General features: G+C 34.8%; 1 protein-coding gene across 1 annotated transcript; it reads right to left on the bottom strand.

Annotated features, from left to right (window-relative positions):
- Nucleotides 1-10638: 10638 nt before the first annotated feature.
- On the bottom strand, nt 10639-15135 carry LOC127076758 (dnaJ protein homolog 2). The gene is made up of 8 exons (XM_051018530.1): nt 14928-15135; nt 13802-13978; nt 12830-13001; nt 12589-12730; nt 11842-11975; nt 11622-11764; nt 11257-11455; nt 10639-11163 (listed from the first exon to the last, which is right to left on the bottom strand). The coding sequence occupies exons 2-8, from the start codon at nt 13952-13954 to the stop codon at nt 10838-10840; spliced, it is 1269 nt and encodes a 422-aa protein (XP_050874487.1). The 5' UTR covers nt 13955-13978; nt 14928-15135; the 3' UTR covers nt 10639-10837.
- Between the last annotated feature and the right edge of the window lie 1016 nt (nt 15136-16151).

Below are 16151 nucleotides of genomic sequence, written 5' to 3'. Positions count from 1 at the left end.
AGAGAAATTGGAGTGACCGAAAAAAGAATATGAAAATTGATTTGTGTATACTTGGAAAGAATCAAAGAGAATTAATAGGAATAGGAAAAGAAAAGTTGAATTTTTTTTAATTTTATTTAAAGCATTTATTTTATTTAGTATATAAAATTAATTATTTTTAAATAAAAAAAGCAAACAATTGGATATTTTAATGCAATGGGATAATTGATGTGTATGAGAAACTAAATTATTCAATATTATTTATTAAGTGGGGGCCATTATAAAAAAAATTCTAATTTTTAATACAAGTAATATATTAATATATTACTTATAGTAATAAATATTGAATAAGTGATGATTATGGTGGGGGCATGGGCTCACCCTTGCTACAAAGTAGCTTCGTCCATGACCATTGATTATTGTAATTTTATTAGAACCATTTGTGATGATGTCCCAAACACCTTTATCAACCGAGTTGATATATATATATATATATATATATATATATATATATATATATATATATATATATATATATATATATATATATATATATATATATATAATATATATATATATATATATATATATATATATATATGCATACAAGCTTCCCTATAGCCATAGTTTTCACCAATAAAAAATGGATGCTCTATTGTATGCCCCTTTAAGTTCGGTAACCATTTTATAATAAGCCAATATAGAAGCACAGAATTAACCGAAGCTTGTGATGCCATTTGTTAGACGATAGGAAACTATCTAAAGGAGGTGAGTAGTTCCCAAGTTAAAAACGAGCTTTACAAAAATTATTTTGAAAACTTTAACGGTTAGCGGAAATGACCCGGATCAAATCGTCTAAATTGAACAACTATCAAAAATCTCAGATATGCGTATGTAGAATTGTGTTATGATAATGAGAACAAACTTGATCAAAACACTTTCAACCACAACCAATTGAATGATAGACTAAAATTAAGGTCTATTCCCAATGACAAAATACACAAAATTGCAATAGAGATAAATTATCAAACACCTTGTGTGCAATCGATTTCATTTAGATTATTGTATGGTTTTGTTGATCTTAAAATCCAACCACAATCTAATAGATGGTGATCAACTCAATAAAACCTTTTTCAAATGGTTACCAAAAAGTTTAACCAAATGTATTGATCACACAATCGATGAATTCAATAATTTTACAAATGAAGCGTAAAAGATATATATATATATATATATATATATATATATATATATATATATATATATATATATAGAGAGAGAGAGAGAGTATACAAGAATTTGTTTAGGAAGTTCCCCTAATTGGCCTCTCTATGGGTACGTCTACCCTCAATTCAAACCCGAATTTAGATAATGAAAATTAACCATGCTTTGAAAAAGTAGAATACAAGAGAAATGAAGCAATTCAATCCTACAAACCCTATGTTTGATGTTGATTCAAACACTTTCTGATCTCTTTATCTAAGCTTGATCAATTCACCCAACAATACCAATTTGATCCACCGTCTCACACTACTCCTTTGCAAGAACCCTATATCCTTCAAAGCTTTCACTCTATCGAATCCAAATTATGAATTATTGTAACCCAGGATTTACCAATATGATCCATCGTCTCACGTTATTCCTTGGCAAGAAACCCTCGTTCTTTAAAGTTTTCACTCGATCGGATCCAAATTGCATAATCTTCTCAAAAACCTTCAAATTAGGCATGGAAACATAACCTGTACCCGCGGGTACCCACCCGAACCCGCCCCGAAGTTGACGGAGAAAACCCGTTTTGACTGGGTTTGGGTTCGGGTTTGGGTTTTCCCCAATTTTAAAATATGGGGATGGGTCGGGAAATGGGGACACTAGTATCCACCCCGAACCCGCCCCATTTATTTCATTATGTACATTATTATTTATTTTTGATAATTTAGAATATTAAATATATGGTCAATGTTTTGATATTTTAATTTGAATTTATTATTTGAAATGTATGTATGAAAATTTTTTAGATTGTTTTATTTTATTATTTGTAATGTAATTTTATTTTGGAAAATAAAATCTTTCTATTAAAAATGTTGACTTCAATAAATGAATGGTGGCGGGGCGGGGATACCCGAGCCCGTTTAGGACGGGTTTGGGTTTTGATTCTCCATCCCCGTTCGGGTTTGGGACGGGGAACGAGGATTGTTTGGCGATTCGGGTTTGGGTTTGGGGAGGTAAAAATCATTCTCGACCCGCACTGTTTCCATGCCTACTTCAAATCCCTAATTAATCTTGAAGGAAAACCCAACTTGGTTTTCTTATTTGAAACCCTCAAATATTTTAACCCAATTTACAAAACAACATAAATTGGACTTTATCAACACTGATTCTAGATGAAACCCAAAACAAAGAATGATTATGTGTAGTTTGTTAGTGTGTATGCATAGAATGTAGGTTGAAGATGATGAGCGCTCTTTGAAATCCTAGTTTCGTTTGTGATTTTATGAAAATCACTTGTTTTGAAATGATGCACGTATGAAGTATTTATATGCATGTAAGTTGGAGGAAAAAGGAATGTAAAAGATTTGAAAAACTCATGAATTTTTGGAAAGATGTGTTGCATGTGTCGACCTATGTATGTCATGTGTCAACACATTTGATGCATGTGTTGACAGGTATAGGTCATGTGTCGAAACATACAGTCGGCACATCAAACAGAAGCTATAGGCTTTAAAAATGACTTACATGTGTCGACTTGTAACTCGTATGTGTCGACACATAGGAATATCTTTCTTCTATGTGTCGACCTATAACACATATGTGTCGACACATAGATAATTTTCCCCATTAAAACCTATTTTTAATGCATAAAACCTTTTCTAAATCATTTCAAAATGTTTTTATGTTTCCTAATGCTAAGATGCACTTTAAGACTCAGAGAGATACCATCCAATATACATAAACACTAAAATATCCTAGTTTTGACATCATACAAAATACATCTAATGGAAAGTTGCACTCACATTAATCGCACTCCATCTCCACCATCATGCCATGAAAAATGGAAGAGGGCACGTCAAAGAAAAGATGGTGAGTTCACATCAGAGGCTACACACGAAGTGGCTGAAAAGATTGTAAATAGATTCTTTTTTAACAATATTATTTATTTTGGTTAAATTAACTTGGTGAAGATGAAATTTTATATGTGTTGTAGGATGTATTGGTTGAACAATCCAAAGTCAAACTCTTCATTCTAGAAGATCATCATGACATTTTGGCTGAAGCGATTGGAACCGAGGAGCATCTTGGGCATGTTTGTGGTCTTGGAAGAGGCATTGACTTCAAGACTTATTTTGGACGATCTCGATCAACTAAAGAAGTACACAGTAAGCAAGAGATTTAAGAGATAGTTGTTGTTAAGTTGGTGGAGGAAAGGGAGAAGTAGATTCATGAGGAACTTCAGAGGGTGAAGATGGAGGAGAATAAGAGGGTGTTGCGGGAGGAGTGTGAAACGTTGTTACAACAGGTGCAGGGGCGGGTTCAAAAGGAGCAAGAGGAGCGAGAGAGGTTGGTTGAGGTAGAGCGAAAGAAGGCTAATGATGAGGAGTATGAAAAGATATTCGTAAAATGTATCCACGATGTGCTTGAGGTATAAGCATAAGTTAAAAAATTTGTGTTGTATGTTGTTGTTATTATTGTTTGCATTTTAATTTTTGTGTTGTAATTATGTTGTTTTTGTGAATCAGAGATTGAGTTCATTGGGTTTACTCAACCAAACAAATTTAAATCAATTGGAAATTCAAGAGCATGTAGTTGAGAAACTAATGGGTGGTACAAGCACAAAAAAAAAGGTATTCTGCCTACCATGACAATATTGTAACCACACCACAACAAGTAGATAACATTCAGAGACTATAATGATAGTAGAGAGTCTTCCTGGTCTCTGTGAGAATATTAAATTAAGTAATGTTCCAGATCAGTATTACGTACTTCCTAAGTCTTCTATTATGAAATTTTTGAAGGGGGGTGAATGGCTAGACGTTACCATATTACATTTGTGGTGCTCGTAAGTATAATTTTTACATTGATCATTTCTATTTATATCATATGTTCTCGTGCTTTAATAACAAACATTTGACTATTACAGGTACTTGCATGAGATGTGTGTTAAAATGGATTTAAGAAAGTATTGTTTCATATATCCAAATACCATTAGCCTTCGTGGTGGTACGGTAGCAAACAATATCAAGGTTTACGTAAAAGACGGGTCGTTAGAAGATAACAAAGAATGTTATTTGGCCCCGTTTTTCCACGTGTAAGTATATATTAATTTATGTTTTCATTTATAAATCAATTTTATACATATTATAATTATTCTGAATGTTTATGTAATAATCATTGACAACTAATTATTATATGACTGAGGAAAAATATTGTAGTTATGTTTTTCTCTATGCACAATACCCTTAATGAAGTTATGTTAAACGCTTTGTGTGGGTAAATAGTATTAGTTTTTATTCAAATTTGACCTTTAGTTTTGAATAGTTTTTATGCGTGTTTAGTTTTTACCGACATGTCTAGAGCGATGGAGGAAGTGATTCAAAAATCTTCCTTGAATCTCTTCCCATTCGGTTAAGATAGATATATTCAATTTATTGTCCTTCATCACACCATCATCATCAAGTTTCATCTTATTTGAAATTAAACAAATACATGAAAGACTGTATGTCTTCCTAAATGTACGACCACACTTTGAATTATCTAAACCTACTTTCTTAACACATTTGACTTTCTGAAAAATAAAATCCAATCAAGCTCAAGATATATTATCCACCAAATGTTATTTTGAAGTAGAAAAGTTGATTGAGTGTGGAAAGAGATTTTAGTAGGGTTTGATGAAGAAATGGTGTTTCTGAACATGAATAGAGAAAACATAGAAAATGGTATTTTATTAAATTTCCAGCTCCACACCTCCGTACATGTGAGAATTTTTTACTCAAATACCCCTGTTTTTTTTATAAAAAAATCCCCAAATAACCCTGTTTTAAAAAAATCCCAAAATATCTCAGTTTCAACAAAAAAAACGTAAGGAATAGGCGCCAGACCAATTAGCGCCTACCCTTAAACTTTAAGTGGAAGCGCCAATTGGATTGGCTACAACACATGGTGCTACCAATCCAATTGGCGCCCATGTGTATAAAGTGAAAGGAGGCGCCAATTGCTCTGGAGCCTCAGTGTAATGTGCATTTTTTTTATAAATAGAGGTGTTGTGTGATTCATTTTTCCATATCTCATTTCGTCATATTGCAAACATGTTTGGTGTTCATCGTCGCTATGGAAAAGTGATTTATTTGAGAGACAAGTCTCTGATGTTGATGCTCTTCTGAAACATCTGTAGTTATGATCAACTGAAGAGAGAGTCGGTTCTTGGTTAGATGGAAAAATACCAGAAGGGAAAAAATTAGAAATATTGAGAGACTCGATAGTATATTTGGTTGGATGCGAGTCAAAACTGATAAGGATGCTAGGGAAATGATGTTTAGACGAGATGACATCAGTTTGATTATTATAATCAGTTAGAAATGTTTTATTTTAAGTTTGCTTATGTTGTAGTGATGTTTGTTGTTAACCTTATTGTAACAAATAGACAATGATATATAAAAATCCAAGGTTACAAAAATATTATGATGCAGATGTTGCTCCTAGATTGGGACATTAGTTTTTATTATGTCCTAGTTGACGACATATACTACATAATCTTATCAATGGAAGGAGGATCATATTATTCGTTATCATGGTTATTGTAAGCACTCTCAATGGAAGCATGTCTATCTAAAATCAAACACAAATTGGCTTGTGGAGCGACATGTGTTCTGAGATGTCAAAGGAAGAAACCCCAACCACCAGCAGTTTCACCTTCAACCAAAGCAAAGGCAATGGGAAAAACATTATTATTGTCGTCTTGTGCAACATCCTTGAGCAAAGTACTCTTGTATTTGTCGTATAACCATGTTCTATCAATTTGAATAATAGGTTTGCAGAATGCAAAACCTTTGACGCACGGTTCAAACGCCAAAAAGAGGCGGTGAAAGATTATATTTCCAGCAACACAGGTTCTGTCTAGCGTAAATACTGGCAATGTCTCCATAGTTGCAACAGTTCCTGGTACGTATGTTTTTAGGGCCCATAAAAACCGTGGCAATTGTTTGTATGAATCCTCCCAGTTGCCAAATACATGTTCAACAACCTTTGTCCTTGCAATCCACATTTTCTTGTAAGATGGAGTATAATTATATCTTGTGACGATATGAGATATTATTATACTCACCTTCACTGATGGGTCTTTGTTAACAAGCGGGAAAATGTCTTGACATATTAATGCAGCGCTTAATTTACGGTGATCTTGTTCAACATTAGTTGCAATGCAACTGTGAGGTAAGTCTATAGAAGCTATCTCCCAAGAGTCGCTTCTCTTTTTGTGAGACGCAGCCAATCAGAACTTGCAAAATATGTTATGATATTCGATGACATACCTTCTCGAATCAGTGCGTTTCACGGTGAAATCAGCAGAGTTATTCATGTGAAATTTTTTGATAGCTCGCATACATTCTTCTTTAGTGCGGAACATGTCTCCCATTTTTAACTCACCATTTGATCGTGGATTCGGGTTATAAAAAACAATGTTGGATGTTTCATCATCATGCAGATCCATGTTTGTCATATGTTGAGGCGGATTATATACATGACTTGGAGGTAATGGCCTTGGATGATCATCATCTTCAATGTTGTTGTTCAACATATGACTGACCTGTGTCTCGGTCTCTTTTTCTTCTTCATCAACGACGTTGACTTATGCTTCTACTTCTGCATCGGCTTCATCTGAGTTTTCTGAATCAAATTCATCAGATTCAACTTGATTAGTTATCTAAGATTGTTGAGATGGTATATTTGGTTGAAGAGTAATATATAAATCAATAGAGTTGCAACCAGAATGTTCATGACTAACAAACATATATTCAACATTGTCATTGTCCCGTACCTTTAGTGGGAAAATTTTGCAATGTCTCTTCTAGAAAAAAAATTGGATTTTGATATGTGATCTGTGACACAAGATCAGATCCTATGCAGGATTCAATTCGTTTTTTCAAATGCAAGAAATCTGAATTTCTCTTGATCGTAAGTCGGATAGTATCGGTATTTCGTAAACAAAACTTGTATAGATCAGACTCATATGTCTCACCGTTGCAGTGAGCATTGATATTATATTTTGGTGCATATGAAATTGTAATATTTCTTGTGCAGGTGAAAAGTAATATTTTTTTGGTGCATATGAATTTGTGTTTATTGTTGGATGTAGATAGTAAGACACTTAAATAGGTAAGTGATGTGTCAAGCATGCAAGCTAGAGGTAAGTGATGTGTCAAGCATGCAAAGCTAGAGGTAAGTGATGTGTCAAGCATGCAAGCTAGAGGTAAGTGATGTGTCAAACATGCAAGCCCTAGCGGCAGTCGAATTGGCGCTAGCTTGTATTCCTTGTACATGGGCGTCAGTCCAATTGGCACTACCATGTCTTCCTTGCAGACCTTGTAACTAAGCATGCAAAGCCATGCATGCGTCAAGCTAGGTTAACATGAAGCATGCATGCAAGCCTAGGAGGCGCCACTTTGATTGGTGCTAGCATGTGACATTTGCACATGGGTGCCAAACCATTTGGCAAGAGCATGCAAGCACCATTATCCATGCATTCAAACTTTTGTATGTCTTTTCATGTCACACATTATAAATAGTCAAGCAAGTCTCATATTTTCCCCCACCAACAATCACTTCTTCCTCAACAACAACAACTCTTTCATCTGCAACAACCATTGTTTCAAATATTTACTCCGACAAGATGTCTCTCCTCACAATGGGTGAATCACGCAGAGGCACAGTTGAAAACATAGCAACTTATGTAAGCGTTTAATTCTTGTATTATTTTTCTAGAATAATTTTTAATAATGATACTTAATTTGTTGTTTCTTTTTTAGGATGTTTCTAGGTTTCAAACTCGGGTCCACGAATTTGTACACATGGGCCCGATGATTCAACCGTATGTGGAACTCGCCGGTTTTGGACATATAAGCAAAACAATTTTTGGTCGATGGATAATAAATTATTCTTGCGTTATGTGAAAGATGGCGTCCCGAGACACACACATTTTGGTTTCCAACCGGTGAATGTACTGTGACGTTAGAAGACGTCTACATGTTATTGGAACTGCCTATCGAAGGTAAGGCGGTAAATGGTAAAACCAACTATGTGAATTCAATTTGGATGGACCTCTTGGATGCTGATTTGTTAGATGATAACTCGAGAGGTCAAGGTATACTCCTTTCACGCCTTAAGGTATATTATAACAGTTTACAGTTAGATGAGAATTCTACCGAAGAGGCTCGAATGATAAAAACTAGGTGTTACATTATGCTTTTAATTGGTTCGTTTTTATTTTCCGAAGGTAGTGGTTCTAGTATGCATGTTATGTATTTACCTTTACTAAGACATGTGGCTAGAATAGGAAGTTACAGCTGGGGATCCGCTTGTTTGACTTATCTTTATAGTTCTTTGCGTAAAAATGCACACAAAGACACATCTATATTTTCTGGATGTGTTGTTTTGCTCCAAGCATGAGATTGGTCTAGACTAACGTCCCTAGCGCCCGTCAACAACAAACCATTCACATTCTCATATGCAAAAAAGTAAGTTCTTAAAAATGGACTATATTTACTTACTTTACCGATTATTATCTCTAAATAATATTTTTACTTTTATGGTGCAGATGGTCGGCACGTGGTATGAGTTATAACAGATATCATAGACACTGTATTACCCAGTATCGCAATCTCTTGGATCACCTTCGGCTGACAGATGTATGGCCCTTAACCTAATTATTTCGTAATAATTTGTTAATTTCTTCTACCAAATTTATAATAATATATGCTCACATTTCAGTTCATTTGGAGTCCATATCTAAATTTGGATCATGACCATGAAATCAACGAACAAGACGCAGCTGTTTGGACTGCATGCACACCGATCATAAAATTCACCAATGTGGAGATACACAATAGTGATCGTGTTAAATTGTAGTCCGGTATGCTTCAACACATTTCAGATCCCCCGGTAAACCTAGGAGAATGGCATTTATGCAAAGTTAACGATCAATGGAACTTTAACCCATGGCAAAGCTTTGCTAAATCTGAGTGTCGCAAATGAAAGCACCGCAAAGACCATGTCTTAACAGACGTTGTGATGTCAACTGAAGAAAAATCAAATCGTAATTATATGACTTGGTACAGATCGGTTGGATTTGAGTTCATCGTCGGGGATATGTACTTATACGACCCACGATAGGCAACTTACACACCAGAAGGCTCAACATCTAACCCCAAACAACATTGTCAGACCGGCTACTCACAACCCCTTATCCATCAAAATTTCCGATCCACAAACATACAAACGTACAACCCTAACATGTCATACACCCAACCACAATACCAAGAGCATACCCCATACCACCAACAACAACTAGATCATCATCAAGAGGCCTAACATCGTTATGCACCCAACACATCACCCTACCATAGTCGCCTTAGCCAAAACAATCAACGATCATTTAACATCAACCATCCCTCCTCCTACCATAACCAAGAAGCCCAAACATCAGAACCAAAACCTTCACCAACCATATGTCTACCAAACACCACAACAATCATTTTAGTCTTTCCTCAACGCATCATTGGCATGGGTCATGAACTCAGCTATGGTGCTACCCATTCGATGCATATACAAGACTACGTTAATTTGTCTGACTATCTCATGCAATCTCCTGTAATTGGTGTTGATGTTCCTGGATCCTCAGATACTCAAACACATGAGGTGAATCATCAACATGGGTTAGGACCACGAGTTCGGATAGCTAGGGGATGTGGGATCGGAGTTCGGTTAGATGATCTCGATCATCGACATTAGTCTTTTTTTGTATAAACAAGTATTAATATTAATTGAATTGGTCCAATTTCGACTTTATCTATCATGTACAATGTTTTAAAAAAAATACGAAACACACATAGGTGTCACACCAATTGGTGTCTGCTTTAAAACTTAACTCATAGGCACCAAGTGGATTGGAAACACAAGGTGGACTACTCAATCCAATTGACGCCACCTCTCTAAATTTTAGAGCAGGCGTCAATTCATCTAACACATCCTCTTCAAAATGGAATAATTTGGAGAAAAAAAATTGAAAACTATATTAGTTTAGAAAAAAATTGAAAAACTGAATATTTTGGGTAAAAAATTCTACTTGTGACTGAGTTATTAAATAAACAAAATCATTAAAGGGGTTTGCCCAAAAATACACTTGCAGCCTAGTTTTGAAAAAATAGAAGTATGTTTCAATTAGAACATGTTTTAGTGTGAAATGTGCATCCAAAAATATACTTCTAAAATTAAGAGGGCATTTTTTTAATTTCATAAGATGCTTCTCCTCCACCACTAGGAGTGGGAGAGGTAATCCCTTAAAATAGATGCCTGGTAGGCCTGCACAATGGGTCAGACCCATTTTGACACATTTTAACAGCTCTAATCCTGTGGATCCACTTAATCCTCCATCGAATTTAAAAATTGCACACCTTGTACCAAGCATTTAATTTTCATATGCTAAATAGAGATACTCCTATTACAGCAAAATTCAAATCAAACAATATAATCGTAAATAAAGTAACATTTCCGGATGAAACCTAGGGTAAACTAAGCTGCAGCTATAACTGCATTATGCAAACAACAGAAAATCATAGAGAACATTTTAGTAATACTTTCATCATAAATTGCACTACTGTTGCGGACACTGTACCCGAGGCCCTGAGTGCTCCTCTTCATCGTCATCATCATCATATGCCTCGCGATATTGGTGTTTCTTTCTATGCACCCCTGCAATATCAACATCATGCATGGTGGTCTCCTCACAATCATCTAGTTCCTTTTGCGACAACTTCTTGCTTGTCTTTTGAGGTAATATCTTCTCAAATTCCAGGCTTTGGCTAGGTGAAAGAAAACCTGATTCTGGGAATTCAACATTAAATTTGATGTAAAGGCGTCCCCTCATGAAGGGCCTATTGTGTTGTGGCATTCCCTCGTCATTAATAGCTTTGTATTGACCTACAAAGTAACATTAACATACATAAATTCAGAAAATGACACAATGATTGAACTGTGTTCTAATGAAATGTACTCTAAAAAAATATAAAGTACCTGGCTTGATTACTTCTCCAGGGTTTGATTTGACCAAGAGTTGCCTTCCATCAAGATGTGTGACGGTAAATTGGAAGCCACAGAGAGCCTCAGTTAAGCTCAGATTGTGATCAATATAGAGGTCCTCGTGCTCCCTCTTGAACTTTGGATGCACTTTCACTTGCAAGACAAAAACTATGTCTCCGGTGATTGTGTCCGGCTGCAACATGTACAATTAAATATCAATTTCAACATGACAAACAACCATGAAGACTACTAAAATAATCAAATTCTGGCTCTTTTTACTAAGTATTAAAATAGTAAATAGTACACTAAATTATAAACCATAATGCCTAGCACAAAAAAGTTTTTAAAAAACTACTTACAGCTTCATCAGCTTGTCCTTCAAATACAATCTTTTGACCCTGCTGCATTCCCTTTTCCACATGCACCTCCAGCACCTTCTTTTCTTGAGTAATCTTGTTTGCCTTGCATTGAGGACATCTATCTCTCTCACTAATGACCTCACCTGAAACAATGATTCATGAGCTGGGCAAAACAGCACAGAAACAACCAAGCAGATATTGAAAATGAAATTTCCATTACCAGTTCCTTTGCAGTCAACACAGGCGTGTTGCATTTGTTGAATCATGCCCAGACCAATCTGCCTTCTGGTAATCTTCATACCAGTGCCTTGGCATCCAAAACACCTTCCAGCTGTGCCACTTTTTGAACCTTTCCTGATATGTCAAAAATTGCAAGCAAACTATTATTATTATTATTATTGAAAATTTGTCAACTTTGACAATAATTCCAAGACAGATATAGGTTAACAAAATTCAAATAATTATGCAAAACATGAAGTAATCAAGCAATTGAAGGCAGGGAAAGGGATGCACAGGTTAAATGAGAAGCCAAGTTAATTGAAAATATACACATTTTCTAATTAACTCTGAAAAGTATAAACACAATTTTCAGACTCGTTGTCTTATTACAATATGAGGTTTATGCACATACTTGTTATGTAAGAATGTTCATATTCTTTTTTGAAACCAAGCCATTAACACCAGTCCAGTCCTCAGTTGGGATTCCACAGACCATCATAGCAAAATGAATATTGAATGTGATGATTTCTAGTAAATAAAATATCAAACTCATACAAAAATTTCATTGAGAGGAAGTGGGATAATATATTTACATAGCTGCCAAATCTGAACATACATATCCTAAAGCTAAAAAACTTGGAACAGCGTAAGGCACAATGCATTATGAAGCAGTATGTGGCTTTGATGTTAAATTTTTTTCAAAAAGATTTGAAAGTACAGAACATATAAATACAGATAAGTTCCATACCCTTTACATTTTACGCACAACACATTCCTAGAAAGAGATAGTTTCTTTGTAGTGCCATTAAACACATCCTCCAAGGAAACTTGTAAAGAATGCACCACATCTTCTCCTTGCTTCTGTCTTCTTCCCCTTGAAGGACCACCACCTAAGAAAATAGTAATAGTGCAATGATCAATATTGCAAGAATGAAAAATGATTTACAAGTGAAAATAAAATAACATGAATATAAAAGTGAGAGTCTCACCACCAAAGCCAGCTCCACCAAAAAATGATTCAAATAGATCAAAAGGATTATGAAACGAGCTTCCTCCTCCTCCTCCCATTCCTTCTTTCAGGGCATCTTCACCATATTGATCATACAGTTCTTTCTTTTCAGGATCACTTAACACTTCATATGCTTGACCCAACTCCTTGAACTGATATAGAAATAAGATAATTGGATTGAAACAAAAAATGAAAGGTCAACAACAAAACTCAATTTAAGCTGTTTTTTGAATACATAAGTTTGCATAAAAACTTCAAATTTAAATAACATATTTCATATAAATGAAAAGTCACAAATAAGAACATAGCATGTTCAGGTCATCTGCATGATAAATTAATATTAAATTATCACCAAACTTATAAACATGATTATACAGATACATAACTATCAATCTAAGTTCTTCACAACTAAGCTTCAAACCAAATATAAAGCAAACCAGAAAATTTGTTTAAGTAGGAAAATTGCAGGGAAGTGAAAGAGAAGCTGAAGTTGCAGATGGGAGGGATGTTAGCCTATTTTGAGTGCCATGGGTTTTTGGTTGAACGAGAAGCAAGAGAGGGAAACTACGGATTAAGTCCCTCAGATTTTAAGGATGCCCAAAATGTCCAAAATGAGGCTACAAGTGGATGGCATATTTGGTTTTGCTTTGTCAACGCTTCATTCAAATTGCGCTTGGGAGGGCCACAATGGTGAGCACTATAATGCTACATTGATATGCAAGGCACAATGGTTACAGCCACAATTGTAGATAGAATTCTTTCTATCACTTACACTATATTCTAACTACATTGAAAGAGTTAACCGAAAAATAACCAACATATAATATGCAAGTGTTTAATTAAATCATAAAGTCAGACTACACCCAAACAAGGACCATAATAGTAGAGCAGGGTATTAAAACTGCATGGTATAATGAAGATGCAACAAAGTAGTCGTAACCATGAGACTTACCTTCTCAGGATCTCCACCCTTATCGGGATGGTTCTTCATCGCTGCCTTTCTATAGGCTTTCTTGATTTCATCTTCACCGGCACTTTTTGAAACACCAAGAATGTCATAATATTTGGTGTTATCACTCTTCCTTGTTGGTCCACGCCCAAACATGACTGATGCACCTTAAAACGAAAACTACTCGAATAGAAGAAAAAAAAAGGAATTATGAAATGACAATAAAATAGGAAAAAACATGTACCTATTAAAAAAACAACTCAAATAAATCGACAATAAAAGTATTTATAATGGGAGTGTTTCCTCTGCAAGTACAAAGCATCACTTAACTTCCTTTGCACAGTACAAAGATTATGAGACACTAACGCAACAACTGCTAATCATATCCAACTTGAAAAACAACACAGATACATGGAAAGCTATGGACGCCCCAACAGCCATAAACTTCGTAGGATGCATCCCAATTGAGGGAAGCAGTCTTACCAACTCAAATCATGCACAATATACTACATGGAAACAATTTTCATACAAAACAAATCTAAAAACATGTCACATTTAAGACCATCATAGGTGCAATGCAAATAAGACTGCATTCTTAAATATGTATAATTTACACTCATATGTGTTAATTCAGTCTACAAAAATTAAAAGATTACAACTTTTGCAGACAATTTCAAATTTTGTATAAGTGGTTAAGTGATAATGCCTATTCCTTCTCCAGAAACAAAAATTACAACTTTTGCATACAATTTAAAATTTTGTATCATCTAAAACTCCACATAAATAATAAAACTAGAAATTGAGCATTATCAGAAACCAAAATCTAAAGAAAAAAATAACTTAACCAACGAAATCAAAATAGCATCTAAACCGTCTCACAAACCCAAAAAAATGTTGAAACAGGGAGTAAATAAATTGATCGAAACCCTAACGCAGCAAATGAAGACAAAAGAAACATGAGAAATCAGAGAAAAATAATAATCGATGATAAATTTGGGATCTAAGGAACTCGGAGATTGAAAACCCCAATCCAATCGATTAATCGGATGAGAACAGATCTAAACCCTAGAAATCAAAGAAAGAAGATGAGAGAGAGAGAGAGAGAGAGAGAGAGAGAGAGAGCGCATACCCAAAGGATTTTTCTTCTTCAAGGGAGAAAACGAAACCCTCGAAGAGAGAAAAGAAGAGAAGAAGAAAGTAGCAGTGAGAGTGAATTGGCTTTTGTAAGTAGTTAAATTGCTAATTGCACTCCCCGTTTAATTAAAACAACCAAGCAGAAATTTTGTAAGAAGAAGAAAAGGAGTGTTAACAATAAAATGAAATATATCTTTTATTTTGTTTCTTCCTTGATATATTTCACTAGCGTTTATACTCTCACCTAGTGTCCATTTATTGCTTCTTTTAAATGGACACATGTCTTAAAAATATATCGAATTAATTATTACGCACTGTCAGTGTAAAAAATTTATACTGTCCATTCATTATCATCACTTGTTTGCATTATTTTATAAATTTTTAAAATAAAAGTCAAACTTATGTTAATATTCAACGTCTAAGATTAACTGATGGTATAAAATCCTTATACACTCAGTGTATTTCAATCCTTATACATTGTCAGTGTATTTCAATTAAATCCAAAATATAAATAATATTTTTATTAATTTTAATTTTGATTTAAATTATTTGTATAATAAACTTGTAAAGTGAGAGTGCATTTATTAGTGAATAGTTAGAATGAGGGTGCATATCCTTTTCAAAATGCTTATGTAAAGTAGGAAATGGAATGTGGCACCAATGATTCGTGTCCCAAATGGGTATGGGTTTGAGTTCCAATCATGGCGGATATGGGGGAAAGGTGAACGTCTTAGTGGGTTAGAGTCTCATACGGTGAAAGATAGTCAAAGTGGGTTAGAGTCTCATACGAGCGACGGTCACTTAAATTGAATTTGAGTCTCATAGAGGACCTGTTATCCACCGCGAAAGTCGAATCATCCGAGCATGCGTGAACCGAGCTTGACCTAGACATAACCCTAGGCAGGGATCGATGTTTCATGAATCTTAATAGTAATTATTGAGTTATGAAAACTCAGTGACATGTTTCCATACATTGTGAATATCCCTTAGACACTTAAGTCTTAGTTATCTTGTGTGGATGATACACAAGTAACGAAAGATGAATACTTGAGTTATGATTTAATTAGAAAACCTTGTAGAGTCGAGTGAACTCATAGGATAGGGGAACTCACTGAGATTATTATTCCACCCCAATATTTTTGTTGCTTTCCAAGTGTTATATGCAGGTTATATATCTACAATAGGAGTTGTACGTTGATATTTCAAGGGATGTTGATTA

This window comes from Lathyrus oleraceus, chromosome 4 (genome assembly GCF_024323335.1).
Source record: "Lathyrus oleraceus cultivar Zhongwan6 chromosome 4, CAAS_Psat_ZW6_1.0, whole genome shotgun sequence".
NCBI lineage: Eukaryota > Viridiplantae > Streptophyta > Magnoliopsida > Fabales > Fabaceae > Lathyrus > Lathyrus oleraceus.
Note: the sequence above shows the minus strand (reverse complement) of the source record. Positions and strands in the feature narration are given on the sequence as shown.